Raw genomic sequence first — 13638 nt, forward strand, 5'->3', positions numbered from 1 at the left:
CACACAGAAACACACCAAACATAATGACTGTCCCTCAGTGTGTACAACAGAACTAAAGTCCTGCTGTCCATGATATGCAAATTATATATTTTTTTAATAATGTTAATTTCATGACAATGGAATGATTAGATCTTCATTCATAGTGATAAATCATCTCTTGCATCTCTGACTTACTTCCGTCTTCTTTCTTTGTCCGTTATCGTCCATCTCGTGACACTGCTGACCTGTTTCTGTATGTCTGCAGATTTGTTCTGTCCTCCATGGACATGGAGCAGAGGGACTATGACTCAAGGATGGCTTTACATGTGGCAGCAGCAGAAGGTACTTCTCACAGCCTCCTTTTCCTGTCACAAACAGGGACAGATTGTGTGTGTGTGTCAGGGTCCTCTGGGAGTGTTTGGCAGACCCCCTCTGTGTCGTAGGGTTAATTTGTTGTCCCTTGGTAACTGCACTGTGTCGTGTTTGACGTCTTTGCTGCAGTGTGTGAGAGAGAAAGTGCGTAGGAGTGTGAGGGTTATTTAAGAAACAAACAGTCATCTGCTCTACTTTCAGGACAGGCAGAGGTGGTGCGCTTCCTCTTGGAGGCGTGCAAAGTGAACCCCTGTTCCCATGGATAGGTATGACCACTTTGTCTCTCTGCCTGTCTGTCTTATCTGTGTGTGTGTTTTGGGTGGGTAGGTAAGTGTGGGTGGATGAGAGACTGTATCATATACTTGAGTGAGAGTCTACAATGTACTCCCACTCAAAAGAACACTTATGGTCGACCATGAGGGATTTATTTGAACTGTACCCTATAGCATTTTCACACCTGAAGAGTAGTGTTAGTTCCCAAAAACGAATACCTTTGTAGGCCAGTCCAACCCCAGTCAGTCACACTGCTCATTATCTTTCCAATGGAAGAGGCCTTGCATTTTGTCCATCACGGCATGGTCACCATTCTCCAGGACTATCAAAACAAGTACAACCCACAAGAGGCCCCCAAGAAGGACAAGGAGACAGCAGAGAACAACCTGGGCGGCCTGCTGTAGTGTAGACATCCAAGCCAGTAGATGGCGCCACGCTACTTTTGTATCCTCTCTACTAGACTGCTGTTTCTTTGGTGGGATAAACACTTTTTGGAGTGACTTTTGTCGACTTTGTATGATGACTTTATTTCGGAACTGTGTGTTTGATTAAATGTGTTTTACATTTTTTTATACTCCTTTGTTTTACTGTAAGTGTTCTGCTTTACCTTTTGTTGTGCGCTTTGGTGACGGTGTTGCTTATTTTTGCTGTATCTTTCCTCTTTCGTCCTCTATCCTTTCCCTCACCAAGGGGGGGGGGGGGGTGTGTGTGTGTGTGTGTGTGTGTGTGTGTGTGTGTGTGTGTGTGTGTGTGGTGTGTGTGTGTGTGTGGTGAGAGTGAGTCCCAAATCGAAGTGCAGAATCTGATTGAATCTTTGTGACATTGGTGTGGAATATAAAGTGATATTATTATACATATGCTGCTACATGTAAATTGTATATTTATGTACTGTATAAAGTAAATATATTTCATGATATCAAGGACCAATACTTAATATAATTCAATGTAATAGTTTAGCAGTTTGGTCTTTTTCCTGGAGGGCCACAATGTGTAGTAATCTTTGGCCAAACCAGGCACACTAGAGTCTATGGAGCGATATGATGTTGAATCTGAAATTCAATTTATGTTGGCACTAATATCACTCCATACCATTCTAGCTATATGTCTTGGTTAATGCCTGCTTGGAAAAAATGAAAAAGACTGTAGCTCCTGAAGACATTATGGGCCACCACTTGGGTAGAAGCACTATATGGTCCTGTAGCCTACTTTGTCACATGTAAACAAGTTTAGGATGCCAAATGTTACCAAACATCCTACGCTTCCACTAGTCCCAGTCAAACTTATCTTGACCTTTATCAACCCTACTGCATATGCCCTTTAGCTTTCATTTCAATTTCATTTTATTGTACTTTGTTTTGGATGGCACAAGACACTTTTTTTTAAATTTGTGTATATTTTTGGTCTAGTGTTCTTTTTCTGTATTATGATTTTCTCATAACAATGGAATTTTACTTCTCTATTGCTCAATACTGTATGCTATGCGCACACATTTGTTTGTTGTAGATCTGGAACCACTGACAGAATAGGGGAGTATCTGTGGCCACATGATAAAACACTAGTCTGGCATCACTAGTCTGAAAATAGGAGGAAACCAGTTGGACATGTACATAAACATATGGCAGTTGACATTAATATTGTCAAAAACACATCCTAGATGTCTCACACTTTTTGAATGAACTTGTGCCTTTGGCCAGGATCCAATTTTCCCACGGAGCTGGTGTGTAAAGGACCATATAAAATCATCTGAATGAGGGTTATTCATGATTCAGTGGGATTATAGCATAGTTGAATTCAATTTAATTTCCAATGAGTTTAAGAAATTAATGGAAAGACATGTACTTATTGTATTGAATATGTACAAAAACAGTTTGTTGATTTAGTGTGTCAGTTTTGTGGAGGGCCAATATGAATGTAAAATCCAGACAGTTGAGGAATGACATGCAGTATGACATGAGCGATACCAAAAACATAGCTACTGCAGTCAGTTTACAACCAGAGTTTTTCTTTTTTAATTTGTTTATTGCTTAAACAGAAATTTTAACACAGCATAAACCAATACTGATCAAATTAGAAATCAAAGCAGTGGTAGGTTTTATGGGGAAAACATTCAATCAAATCAAATCAAATTGGTCACATACACATGGTTAGCAGATTGTTAATGCGAGTGTAGCGAAATGCTTGTGCTTCTAGTTCCGACCGTGCAGTAATATCTAACAAGTAATCTAACAATTTCACAACAACTACCTTATACACACAAGTGTAAAGGCATGAATAAGAATATGTACATATAAATGTATGGATGAGCGATGGCCAAACGACATAGGCAAGATGCAGTAGATGGTATAGAGTACAGTATATACATATGAGATGAGTAATGTAGGGTATGTAAACATTATATGAAGTGGCATTGTTTAAAGTGACTAGTGATACATTTACTACATCAAATGTTTTATTATTAAAGTGGCTAGAGATTGACTCAGTATGTTGGCAGCAGCCACTCAATGTTAGTGATGGCTGTTTAACAGTCTGATGGCCTTGAGATAGAAGCTGTTTTTCAGTCTCTCGGTCCCAGCTTTGATGCAACTGTGCTGACCTCGCCTTCTGGATGATAGCGGGGTGAACAGGTTACAGGTCCTTGATTATCTTTTTGGCCTTCCTGTGACATCGGGTGATGTAGGTGTCCTGGAGGGCAGGTAGTTTTCCCCCGGTGATGCGTTATGCAGTTGCTGTACAAGGCGGTGATACAGCCCAACAGGATGCTCCCGATTGTGCATCTGTAAATGTTTGTGAGTGTTTTCTTCAGCCTCCTGAGGTCGAAGAGGCGTTGTTGCGCCTTCTTCACCACACGGTCTGTGTGTGTGGACCATTTCAGTTTGTCCGTGATGTGTATGCCGAGGAACTTAAAACTTTCCACTTCTCCACTACTGTCCCGTCGATGTGGATAGGGGGGTGCTCCCTCTGCTGTTTCCTGAAGTCCATGATCATCTCCTTTGTTTTGTTGACGTTGAGTGTGAGGTTATTTTCCTGACACCACACTCCGAGGGTGTAGCATAAGAACAGCTTCATTGGCACAATGGACAATAACCTTGCACAATGTTCTAATCTAAAATTGTAATCTATATCTGGAGAACCCTGTCCTCTCTGTACATTCCATTCCATTTCTATCTCTACCATTACTTTTTCATTTGTGTAATGCACTGTTACTGTTTTGCAGCAACACTGAGATGATGTCATTGTGTATAGAGATATAGAACATGTTAAAATGATATCCAAAGAATGAGAAAGATAATGGAACATGTTGCCACAGACATTTAACCTCATTCACCACTCCTTTAATAGTCTGGGAAACACCTGACTTGAACCCTCCAACCAATCACCACCCTAAGACATAGAGGAACAGGCCTCAAAATCTGACATTGGTTTTGTCCTTGTTATAACATGTCTGTTGCAGTGGAGGTGGTTCGAAGAAGGGTAACCTTGCCTGAGCCCTGATAACTTGTGTTAGCTGTCTAGGCTTTAGCTCAGAGGAGTTCGAATTCCTGCAGGTCATATGGACAGATGGTTTAAGTCAGGTGTCACCAATAGTCGCAGATCAATCTAAAATTCCAACTAAAGACAGTTCTGAATGTATTGTTGTACAGTCGTGGCCAAAGGTTTTGAGAATGACACAAATATTAATTTCCACAAAGTTTGCTGTTTCAGTGTCTTTACATATTTTTGTCAGATGTTACTATGGAATACTGAAGTATAATTACAAGCATTTCATAAGTGTTTTACTGACAATTACATGAAGTTGATGCAAAGACTCAATATTTGCAGTGCTGACCCTTCTTTTTCAAGACCTCTGCAATCCACCTTGGCATGCTGTCAATTAACTTCTGGGCCACATCCTGACTGATGGCAGCCCATTCTTGCATAATCAATGCTTGGAGTTTGTCAGAACTTGTGGGTTTTTGTTTGTCCACCCGCCTCTTGAGGATTGACCACAAGTTCTCAATGGGATTAAGGTCTGGGGAGTTTCCTGGCCATGGACCCAAAATATCAATGTTTTGTTCCCTGAGCCACTTAGTTATCACTTTTGCCTTATGGCAAGGTGCTCCATCATGCAGGAAAAGGCATTGTTCGTCACCAAACTGTTCCTGGATGGTTGGGAGAAGTTGCTCTCGGAGGATGTGTTGGTACCATTCTTTATTCACACCTGCCTGCTACCATTCCTGAGCAAGCTCTGTACTGGTGGTGCCCCGATCCCGCAACTGAATCAACTTTAGGAGACAGTCCTGGCACTTGCTGGACTTTCTTGGGCGCCCTGAAGCCTTCTTCACAACAATTGAACCGCTCTCCTTGAAGTTCATGATGATCCGATAAATGGTTGATTTAGGTGCAATCTTACTGGCAAGCAATATCCTTGCCTGTGAAGCCCTTTTTGTGCAAAGCAATGATGACGGCATGTGTTTCCTTGCAGTAACCATGGTTGACAGAGGAAGAACAATGATTCCAAGCATTACCCTCCTTTTGAAGCTCCCAGTCTGTTATTCAAACTCAATCAGCATGACAGATTGATCTCCAGCCTTGTCCTCGTCAACAAGCACACCTGTGTTAACGAGAGAATCACTGACATGATGCCAGCTGGTCCTTTTGTGGCAGGGCTGAAATGCAGTGGAAATGTTTTTGGGGGATTCAGTTCATTTACATGGCAAAGAGGGACTTTGCAATGAATTGCAATTCATCTGATCACTCTTCATAACATTATAGAGTATATGCAAATTGCCACCATACAAACTGAGGCAGCAGACTTTGTGAAAATTAATATTTGTGTCATTCTCAAAACTTTTGGCCACGACTGTATATGGATGTCCTTTTCTGTTATTTTAAGGAATACATGATCAAGTTCATTTGTTAAGAGGTGTGCAAGAGTGTGATTGCTCCTTGCAGTGGAATATGTACACATATATAAATATATTTAAATTAACATGTTTAAAAAAAGCAAAGCTTTTCAGGCATGTGAGACAGCTCTTATTTTTAATTAATTGAAACAATGAAGTCCAGGCAGTCGTGAGTACAGTTTAGAAGTACTTTGCATATAAGGGTTGTTCCACAAATTCAGTATAACTTGTTACAACCTGGCTCAAGATTGTAACAAACAATGGGAAACCCCACACTGAGTAAAGGAATAACAAAATTAATTTATACCATAAATAAAGTAAACACTCACAAAAATAATCAGATGAGACATGGTCAGTAAATTAGGTGTCAACTGCCAAAGCCACAACAACACAACCAAAGGTATGCACAGAGAGAGGAATAAACACTTCTAGCCTATCTATGGCTAACAGGGTTGACATGTTATGCTCGACCTGCTCAGTTTTCCACCACAAAACACCAGAAAATGAACAACAAAAAAAGTAGATCCAGCGCACCTGCGTTTACTCTGATTTGACTATTAGACGTTCAATGTTTCTTTTAAAAGCAATATTTCAAAAGGAATAGTTTCACCAAATTAAAACGAGAGCTCAGTTTACGTAACAGGATTGACCTTAAAATGAGGGACAGATGCAAATGAATCACTACTCACATGAAATAAAGAATGACTTTGTGAAAGCAACAAAATAACTAGGGCTTGGAGAAACTTGGAGAAATGTTGGGATTAAGTGTCAAAATGCTGAATTTGTGGCCTCCCGAGTGGCGCAGTTGTCTAAGGCACTTAATCGCAGTGCTTGAGGCGTCACTACAGAGCCGGGTTCGATCCCGGGCTGTGTCGCAGCCGGCCGCGACCGGGAGACCCATGAGGCGACGCACAATTGGCCCAGCGTCGTCTGGGTTAGGGGAGGGTTTAGCCGGACGTGATGTCCTTGTCCTATCGCGCTCTAGCGACTCCTGTGGCGGTCGCCAGTTGTGCGGTGTTTCCTCCGACACATTGGTGCGGTGTGTCAAGAAGCAGGGTCATGTTTCGGCGGACGCATGGCTCTTGACCTTCGCCTCTACCGAGTCCGTACGGGAGTTGCAGCGATGAGACAAGACTACCAATTGGAAATCATTAAATTGGGGAGAAAAATGGGTAAAAAGTACACAAAATAATATAGATATATTTGATGAATTTTGGCACTTTAGCAAGCCTTTATCCATATTATTATTATATTAAATATCTGATTTATTGAAGTCTCCATGTGGTCTATATTAAAGGCCACTTCATTTAATATAACAGCCTTTTAAAATTCAATATTGGTGGAACATTTCTGACTAAAATATCAAAGGGCACTCATTTCATGGAACGACCCAGAACAGCTGAACCATTTTCCTTATTATAAGTTACTACAAAATCGTATCTATTTACAAGGTGAAGAACAGCTTTCTGCATCCCTTTTGTTGTTCACATTACATATGCATAAACAAAATATTACCCTGTCCCACAAGTAGCGTAGAATGACATTCCTTATTACAAACAGCTGGACTCAAAGCCCCAAAATCTCATGTGTGTATATAAAACGATAACGTAGGACTACATATACAGTTTCAGTTGCGCTTTCAAATCTATTGCAAACGTCATCCTTTTTGTGTGGTGTCTTCGGTACTTGGCTCGGGAGCTTACACACATTTTCCTGGGCACCACCTGAAGAGGGCAGATTAGTTTGGGAAGGGAGTGCACATCTGAAGGGAGAGGGACAACATAGGATCAGGGGGAAAAAATAGCTGCATCTCAATAGTGTAATGCTGCACTTTTGTGATTGCATGTGTTACACAGTGGCACAGTCACATAGTAAATAAAAAAAATGCATGAATTATCCCGACCCTCGCCATGAAAGATTTGGAAATAAAGCGGTACAGCTGATTTGCCAGGACCTTACATTCTAATTTTAGCCCAGGGCTGTCTTGTCTTCTCAAATGTTCACATCTTTTCCACATTTTGTTGTTTTATGATGATTAGATATGTGTTGTCTCATCTCTGAGTGTGGCTGGCGCTGTCTGTCTCTAACCTACCACACTGTGGGTCACGTTCCTCTGCCCAGGTGTTGCTGATGCATGCCAGATCTTTCTACTCCCTGATAATTATTTTACGGATCAACTAACCACATATGTTATAGCAATCTGGTGCCGGGTGGCACAGTTGATGTAGCATGCAACCATTGGTTGATGCATGGAACGGCTGAGCAGGGGAACCCGACCACTGTGTGTGGCTACTGCTGGCTGACTAACATACAACAGTGTCTCTACTCTGTGTGTGGCTGGTGCTGTCTGGCTAAAACCTACCACAGTGTCGCTAATCTGTGTGTGTGGCAGGTGCTGTCTGGCTGTAACCTACCACATTTTCAATCTCATCAGGGTTAATAATCCTGGTCAGCTCTCCATACACTTCGGGACTCATGGGCAGCATGGCGTCCTGTAGTCTGGAGGGGTGGCTGAGGAGAAACAGAACCCAACAAACAGTTACATAACCAGGAGAAAATAAATGTTTGCAGTATTTAATATGATATCTGAGTGAGAGTGACAATCAATCAATGGGTGCCCCCTGGTCGGTAATTCAACCATGTTTACTACCAGTGAAATATTTGGCTAGACTAATTTACCGATCTAAAACATGTTAGCTGACATGGGTGAGTGACTCTCAGTGACTGACATAACAAGAGACGTACACTTTTCATTTGACCTTTTCTTGTACTTTGGGCTTTGTGTGTTGTCTGTTGGGTGTATCTTAAATCAATGAAAACGATATAAAAACAGTAAAAGGTGTTTCATAACAAGAATCAGACTTACACTTCAGACACAGAGATGAGCTCCGTCCTAATGTAGCCAGCCTCAGAGGCACTCTCCAACTCCATTGGCTCAGCAGCTGAGAAGGTCAAAGGTTATAGACGTCTAGAGGTTATCATCAGAACCAAACACAGGTGGCCCCTAAATTGGGGAGCACGGATTCATAGTAATGGCTGGAATGGAGTAAATGGAATGGTATCAAACGCATCACACACTCCATTCCAGCCATTATTTTGAGCCTTCCTCCCCTCACCAACCTCCTGTGGCAAGGCATTACCAGTGGTCAGTATTTCAATGGGGGAAAAGGGTGTGGCACAACAAAATAAGAAAAGTATGCTATGCAGTAAATATTGTGTATAATAGCTTAGACTGGAATTGAAGTCTTCAACACCATTTGTACCTTTTTCAACTACTCAATCTTTCCTCAACACACATACATTTCTAACAGCTTGTTAGTTACCTTCTGTGGGGCGGCTGTAGTAGCGTGTGAAGGCACTGTCTTTGGGGATGTTGGGGTAGAGGTAGAGCAGAGGGTTCTCAGGGATGTTCTCAGCAGCCATCACCTTGTAGTTGCGGAGGATGTCAGGAAAAGAGACGGCGGCCAGCTCCTTCTTAGTGTAGGGCTCCACCGCGTGGAAATGGACGTCTATATGTTCATAGATATACAGTTGAAGTCGGAAGTTTACATACACCTTAGCCAATTACATTTAAACTCCAGTTTCTCACAATTTCTGACATTTAATCCTAGTAAAAATTGCCTGTCTTAGGTCAGTTAGGATCACCACTTTATCTTAAGAATGTGACATTTTCAGAATAATAGTAGAGAGAATGATTTATTTCAGCATTTATTTCTTTCATCACATTCCCAGTGGGTCAGAAGTTGACATACACTCAATTAGTATTTGGTAGCATTGCCTTTAAATTGTTTAACTTGGGTCAAACGATTCGGGTAGCCTTCCACAAGCTTCCCACAATATGTTGGGTGAATTTTGGCCCATTACTCCTGACAGAGCTGGTGTAACTGAGTCAGGTTTGGCTGCAGCAAAGCACCCCCACAACATGATGCTGCCACCCCCGTGCTTCACGGTTGGGATGGTGGTCTTCGGCTTGCAAGCCTCCCCCTTTTTCCTCCAAACATAATGATCGTCATTGTGGCCAAACAGTTCTATTTTTGTTTCATCAGACCAGAGGGGGAAAAAAAGTACAATCTTTGTCCCCATGTGCTATTGCAAACCGTAGTCTGGCTTTTTTAATGGCGGTTTTGGAGCAGTGGCTTCTTCCTTGCTGAGCGGCCTTTCAGGTTATGTCGATATAGGACTTGTTTTACTATGGATATAGATACTTTTGTACCTGTTTCCTCCAGCATCTTCACAAGGTCTTTTCCTGTTGTTCTGTGATTGATTTGCACTTTTCGCACCAAAGTATGTTCATATCTAGGAGACAGAACGTGTCTCCTTCCTGAGCGGCATGACGGCTGCGTGGTCCCATGGTGTTTATACTTGCGTACTATTGTTTGTGCAGATGAACGTGGTACCTTCAGGCGTTTGAAAATTGCTCCCAAGGATGAACCAGACTTGTGGAGGTCCACCATTTTTTTGGGCTGATTTCTTTTGATTTTGATGATGTCAAGCAAAGAGGCACTGAGTTTGAAGGTAGGCCTTGAAATATACTGCTAAAAAAAATAAAGGGAACACTTAAACAACACAATGTAACTCCAAGTCAATCACACTTCTGTGAAATCAAACTGTCCAGTTAGGAAGCAACACTGATTGACAATAAATTTCACATGCTGTTGTGCAAATGGAATAGACAACAAGTGGAAATTATAGGCAATTAGCAAGACACCCCCAATAAAGGAGTGGTTCTGCAGGTGGTAACCACAGACCACTTCTCAGTTCCTATGCTTCCTGGCTGATGTTTTGGTCACTTTTGAATGCTGGCGGTGCTTTAACTCTAGTGGTGACATGAGACGGAGTCTACAACCCACACAAGTGGCTCAGGTAGTGCAGCTCATCCAGGATGGCACATCAATGCGAGCTGTGGCAAGAAGGTTTGCTGTGTCTGTCAGCGTAGTGTTCAGAGCATGGAGGCGCTACCAGGAGACAGGCCAGTACATCAGGAGATGTGGAGGAGGCCGTTGGAGGGCAACAACCCAGCAGCAGGACCGCTACCTCCGCCTTTGTGCAAGGAGGAGCACTGCCAGAGCCCTGCAAAATGACCTCCAGCAGGCCACAAATGTGCATGTGTCTGCTCAAACGGTCAGAAACAGACTCCATGAGGGTGGGTATGAGGGCCTGACATCCACAGGTGGGGGTTGTGCTTACAGCCCAACACCGTGCAGGACGTTTGGCATTTGCCAGAGAACACCAAGATTGGCAAATTCGCCACTGGCGCCCTGTGCTCTTCACAGATGAAAGCAGGTTCACACTGAGCACATGTGACAGACGTGACAGTCTGGAGACGCCGTGGAGAACGTTCTGCTGTCTGCAACATCCTCCAGCATGACCGGTTTGGCGGTGGGTCAGTCATGGTGTGGGGTGGCATTTCTTTGGGGGGCCGCACAGCCCTTCATGTGCTCGCCAGAGGTAGCCTGACTGCCATTAGGTACCGAGATGAGATCCTCAGACCCCTTGTGAGACCATATGCTGGTGCGGTTGGCCCTGGGTTCCTTCTAATGCAAGACAATGCTAGACCTCATGTGGCTGGAGTGTGTCAGCAGTTCCTGCAAGAGGAAGGCATTGATGCTATGGACTGGCCCGCCCGTTCCCCAGACCTGAATCGAATTGAGCACATCTGGGACATCATGTCTCGCTCCATCCACCAACGCCACGTTGCACCACAGACTGTCCAGGAGTTGGCGGATGCTTTAGTCCAGGTCTGGGAGGAGATCCCTCAGGAGACCATCCGCCACCTCATCAGGAGCATGCCCAGGCGTTGTAGGGAGGTCATACAGGCACGTGGAGGCCACACACACTACTGAGCCTCATTTTGACTTGTTTTAAGGACATTACATCAAAGTTGGATCAGCCTGTAGTGTGGTTTTCCACTTTAATTTTGAGTGTGACTCCAAATCCAGACCTCCATGGGTTGATAAATTGGATTTCCATTGATTATTTTTGTGTGATTTTGTTGTCAGCACATTCAACTATGTAAAGAAAAAAGTATTTAATAAGATTATTTCATTCAGATCTAGGATGTGTTATTTTAGTGTTCCCTTTATTTTTTTGAGCAGTGTACATCCACAGGTACACATCCAATTGACTCAAATGATGTCAATTAGCCTATCAGAAGCATCTAAAGCCATGACATTTTCTGGAATTTTCTAAGCTGTTTAAAGGCACAGTCAATTTAGTGAATGTAAACTTCTGACCCACTGGAATTGTGATACAGTGAATTAAAAGTGAAATAATCTGTCTGTAAACAACTGTTGGAAAAATTACTTGTGTCATGCACAAAACTATAGTTTGTTAAAACAAGAAATTTGTGGAGTGGTTGAAAAACGATTTTTAATGACTCCAACCTAAGTGTATGTAAACTTCCGACTTCAACTGTACATAAATGCACCACACCACACACACACACACACACACACACACACCACACAATGTGATATGAGAATGTGTTCTCAGTCAGCTTACCTGGTAAAATAATACAAACAGAAACACATATACCTGAGACAGATGTAGAGACACATACTCATAATGTGTAAAAACAATTAAAATATATATATTTTTGTCTGTCCATTGGTATGTACACTGAGTATATATACCACACATTAGGAACACCTTCCTCATATTGAGTTGCACCCTCTCCCCACACTTTTGCCCCCAGAACAGCCTCAATTCGTTGAGGCATGGACTTTACAAGGTGTCGAAAGTGTTCCACAAGGATGCTGGCCCATGTTGACTCCAATGCTTCCCACAGTTGTGTCAAGTTGGCTGGATATCCTTTGGGTGGTGGACCATTCTTGATACACACGGGAAACTGTTGAGCGTGAAAATCCCAGCAGTGTTGCAGTTCTTGACTCAAACCGATGCACCTGGCACCTACTACTATACCCCATTCAAAGGCACTTAAATATGTTGTCTTGCCCATTCACCCTCTGAATGGCACACATACACAATCCACGTCCCAATTCTCTCAAGGCTTAAAAATCCTTCTTTAACCCATCTCCTCCCCTTCATCTACAAAGCTACAAACACACATGCACACAAAAAAACACACACACCGTTATTGGAGCCCTCCACCCAGGTGAAGGTAATGGCTCCCTCTCGGCTGCTCTCGCTGAAGCGCAGCAGGAAAGTTCCAGGCTCCTTGTCCTTCAGCAGGGCCTTCTCTCTCTCCTTACTAACAAAGCCCATGATACACCTATAGACCATAGAGATGTAGTGGATTATAACACAATAAAGTAAATTTTCCAAAAAGTAATGTAAACCTAGTCTTCAGAAAGGCATACTGAAGTAATGTGAGTTGGAGAGATGTTTTACCCATCATTCCACAGACACAGCAGGTGTCTCTTGATCAGGTCCAGTATTCCCTCGATCCACAGCCAGAAGGGAAAGCTCTTCTCATTCACATTCTGCTCAGGTAAAGACACACTCAATACACAGCCCATAGTAAACACACACGGGTTGGCTAAAACACTAAACTTCCAGTGAGATGCTCACCTTGCAGAACTTGGTCCAGGGGATGAGCCCATTAGGGTTTCCCGCTGCTTCTCGACCTGTCACAGGAGTTTCACATTATTATTGGTTCAATTTAATGGAACGACCTTAAGCAACATTTGCATTGTTAGCCTTTATCTGGGATTAGTTGGCCAAATGAGTTGGTCAACTTGACTCGCTTGCCAGATATGTGTGTAGAGAAAAACTAATAGCCACCTCACACACTGTATGTATGGCCACCTTTTATAACCAACTAGCGCACCTTAATATCACAGATGGGTTTGCTGTGGCTGTGTCGTTTCACAAAACCACGCCAAGTCACAATAAGACTCACCCAGGAGCTTGTCTCCCAGCATGCTCAGCTGCTCGTCGTTGAGGCCTCGCTTGGTTATGGAGGAGAACTGCCAGCTCAGCACGTTTGACAACTGGCTCCAGGTGGCCTGAGGAGGGCTCAGGAAGAATGACAGATTCTGAGGAGGAGGAGGAGGAGAGAGAGGGATGGAGATGATAAGCTGATAGTTTGGAAGAAGAGTGTTAGTGCTGGGGTGGAACAAAAGCCTGCACGCCAGCTGGCTCTTCAGGACCAGGAGTTCGAGCCCCTATA

General features: G+C 43.0%; 1 protein-coding gene across 3 annotated transcripts in view; it reads right to left on the reverse strand.

Moving 5' to 3' along the window:
• Window positions 1-5624: 5624 nt before the first annotated feature.
• Window positions 5625-13638, reverse strand: part of stat1b (signal transducer and activator of transcription 1b) — a 37484-nt gene continuing 29470 nt past the window's right edge. For 2 of the 3 annotated variants that reach the window (XM_074112239.2, XM_074112240.2), the window contains exons 17-24: window positions 13369-13504; window positions 13038-13093; window positions 12858-12949; window positions 12599-12738; window positions 8831-9016; window positions 8374-8449; window positions 7922-8018; window positions 5625-7231 (exon numbers count right to left, since the gene is read on the reverse strand). In XM_074112239.2, the coding sequence (XP_073968340.1) occupies window positions 7121-7231; window positions 7922-8018; window positions 8374-8449; window positions 8831-9016; window positions 12599-12738; window positions 12858-12949; window positions 13038-13093; window positions 13369-13504 (894 nt within the window). In that variant the 3' untranslated portion in view covers window positions 5625-7120. Of the gene's footprint in view, window positions 7270-7921; window positions 8019-8373; window positions 8450-8830; window positions 9017-12598; window positions 12739-12857; window positions 12950-13037; window positions 13094-13368; window positions 13505-13638 lie in introns of all 3 variants that reach the window. The other variant, XM_074112241.2, reaches the window with a different exon arrangement.

Source organism: Salmo salar, chromosome 21, assembly GCF_965601325.2.
Source record: "Salmo salar chromosome 21, fSalSal1, whole genome shotgun sequence".
Classification (NCBI taxonomy): domain Eukaryota; kingdom Metazoa; phylum Chordata; class Actinopteri; order Salmoniformes; family Salmonidae; genus Salmo; species Salmo salar.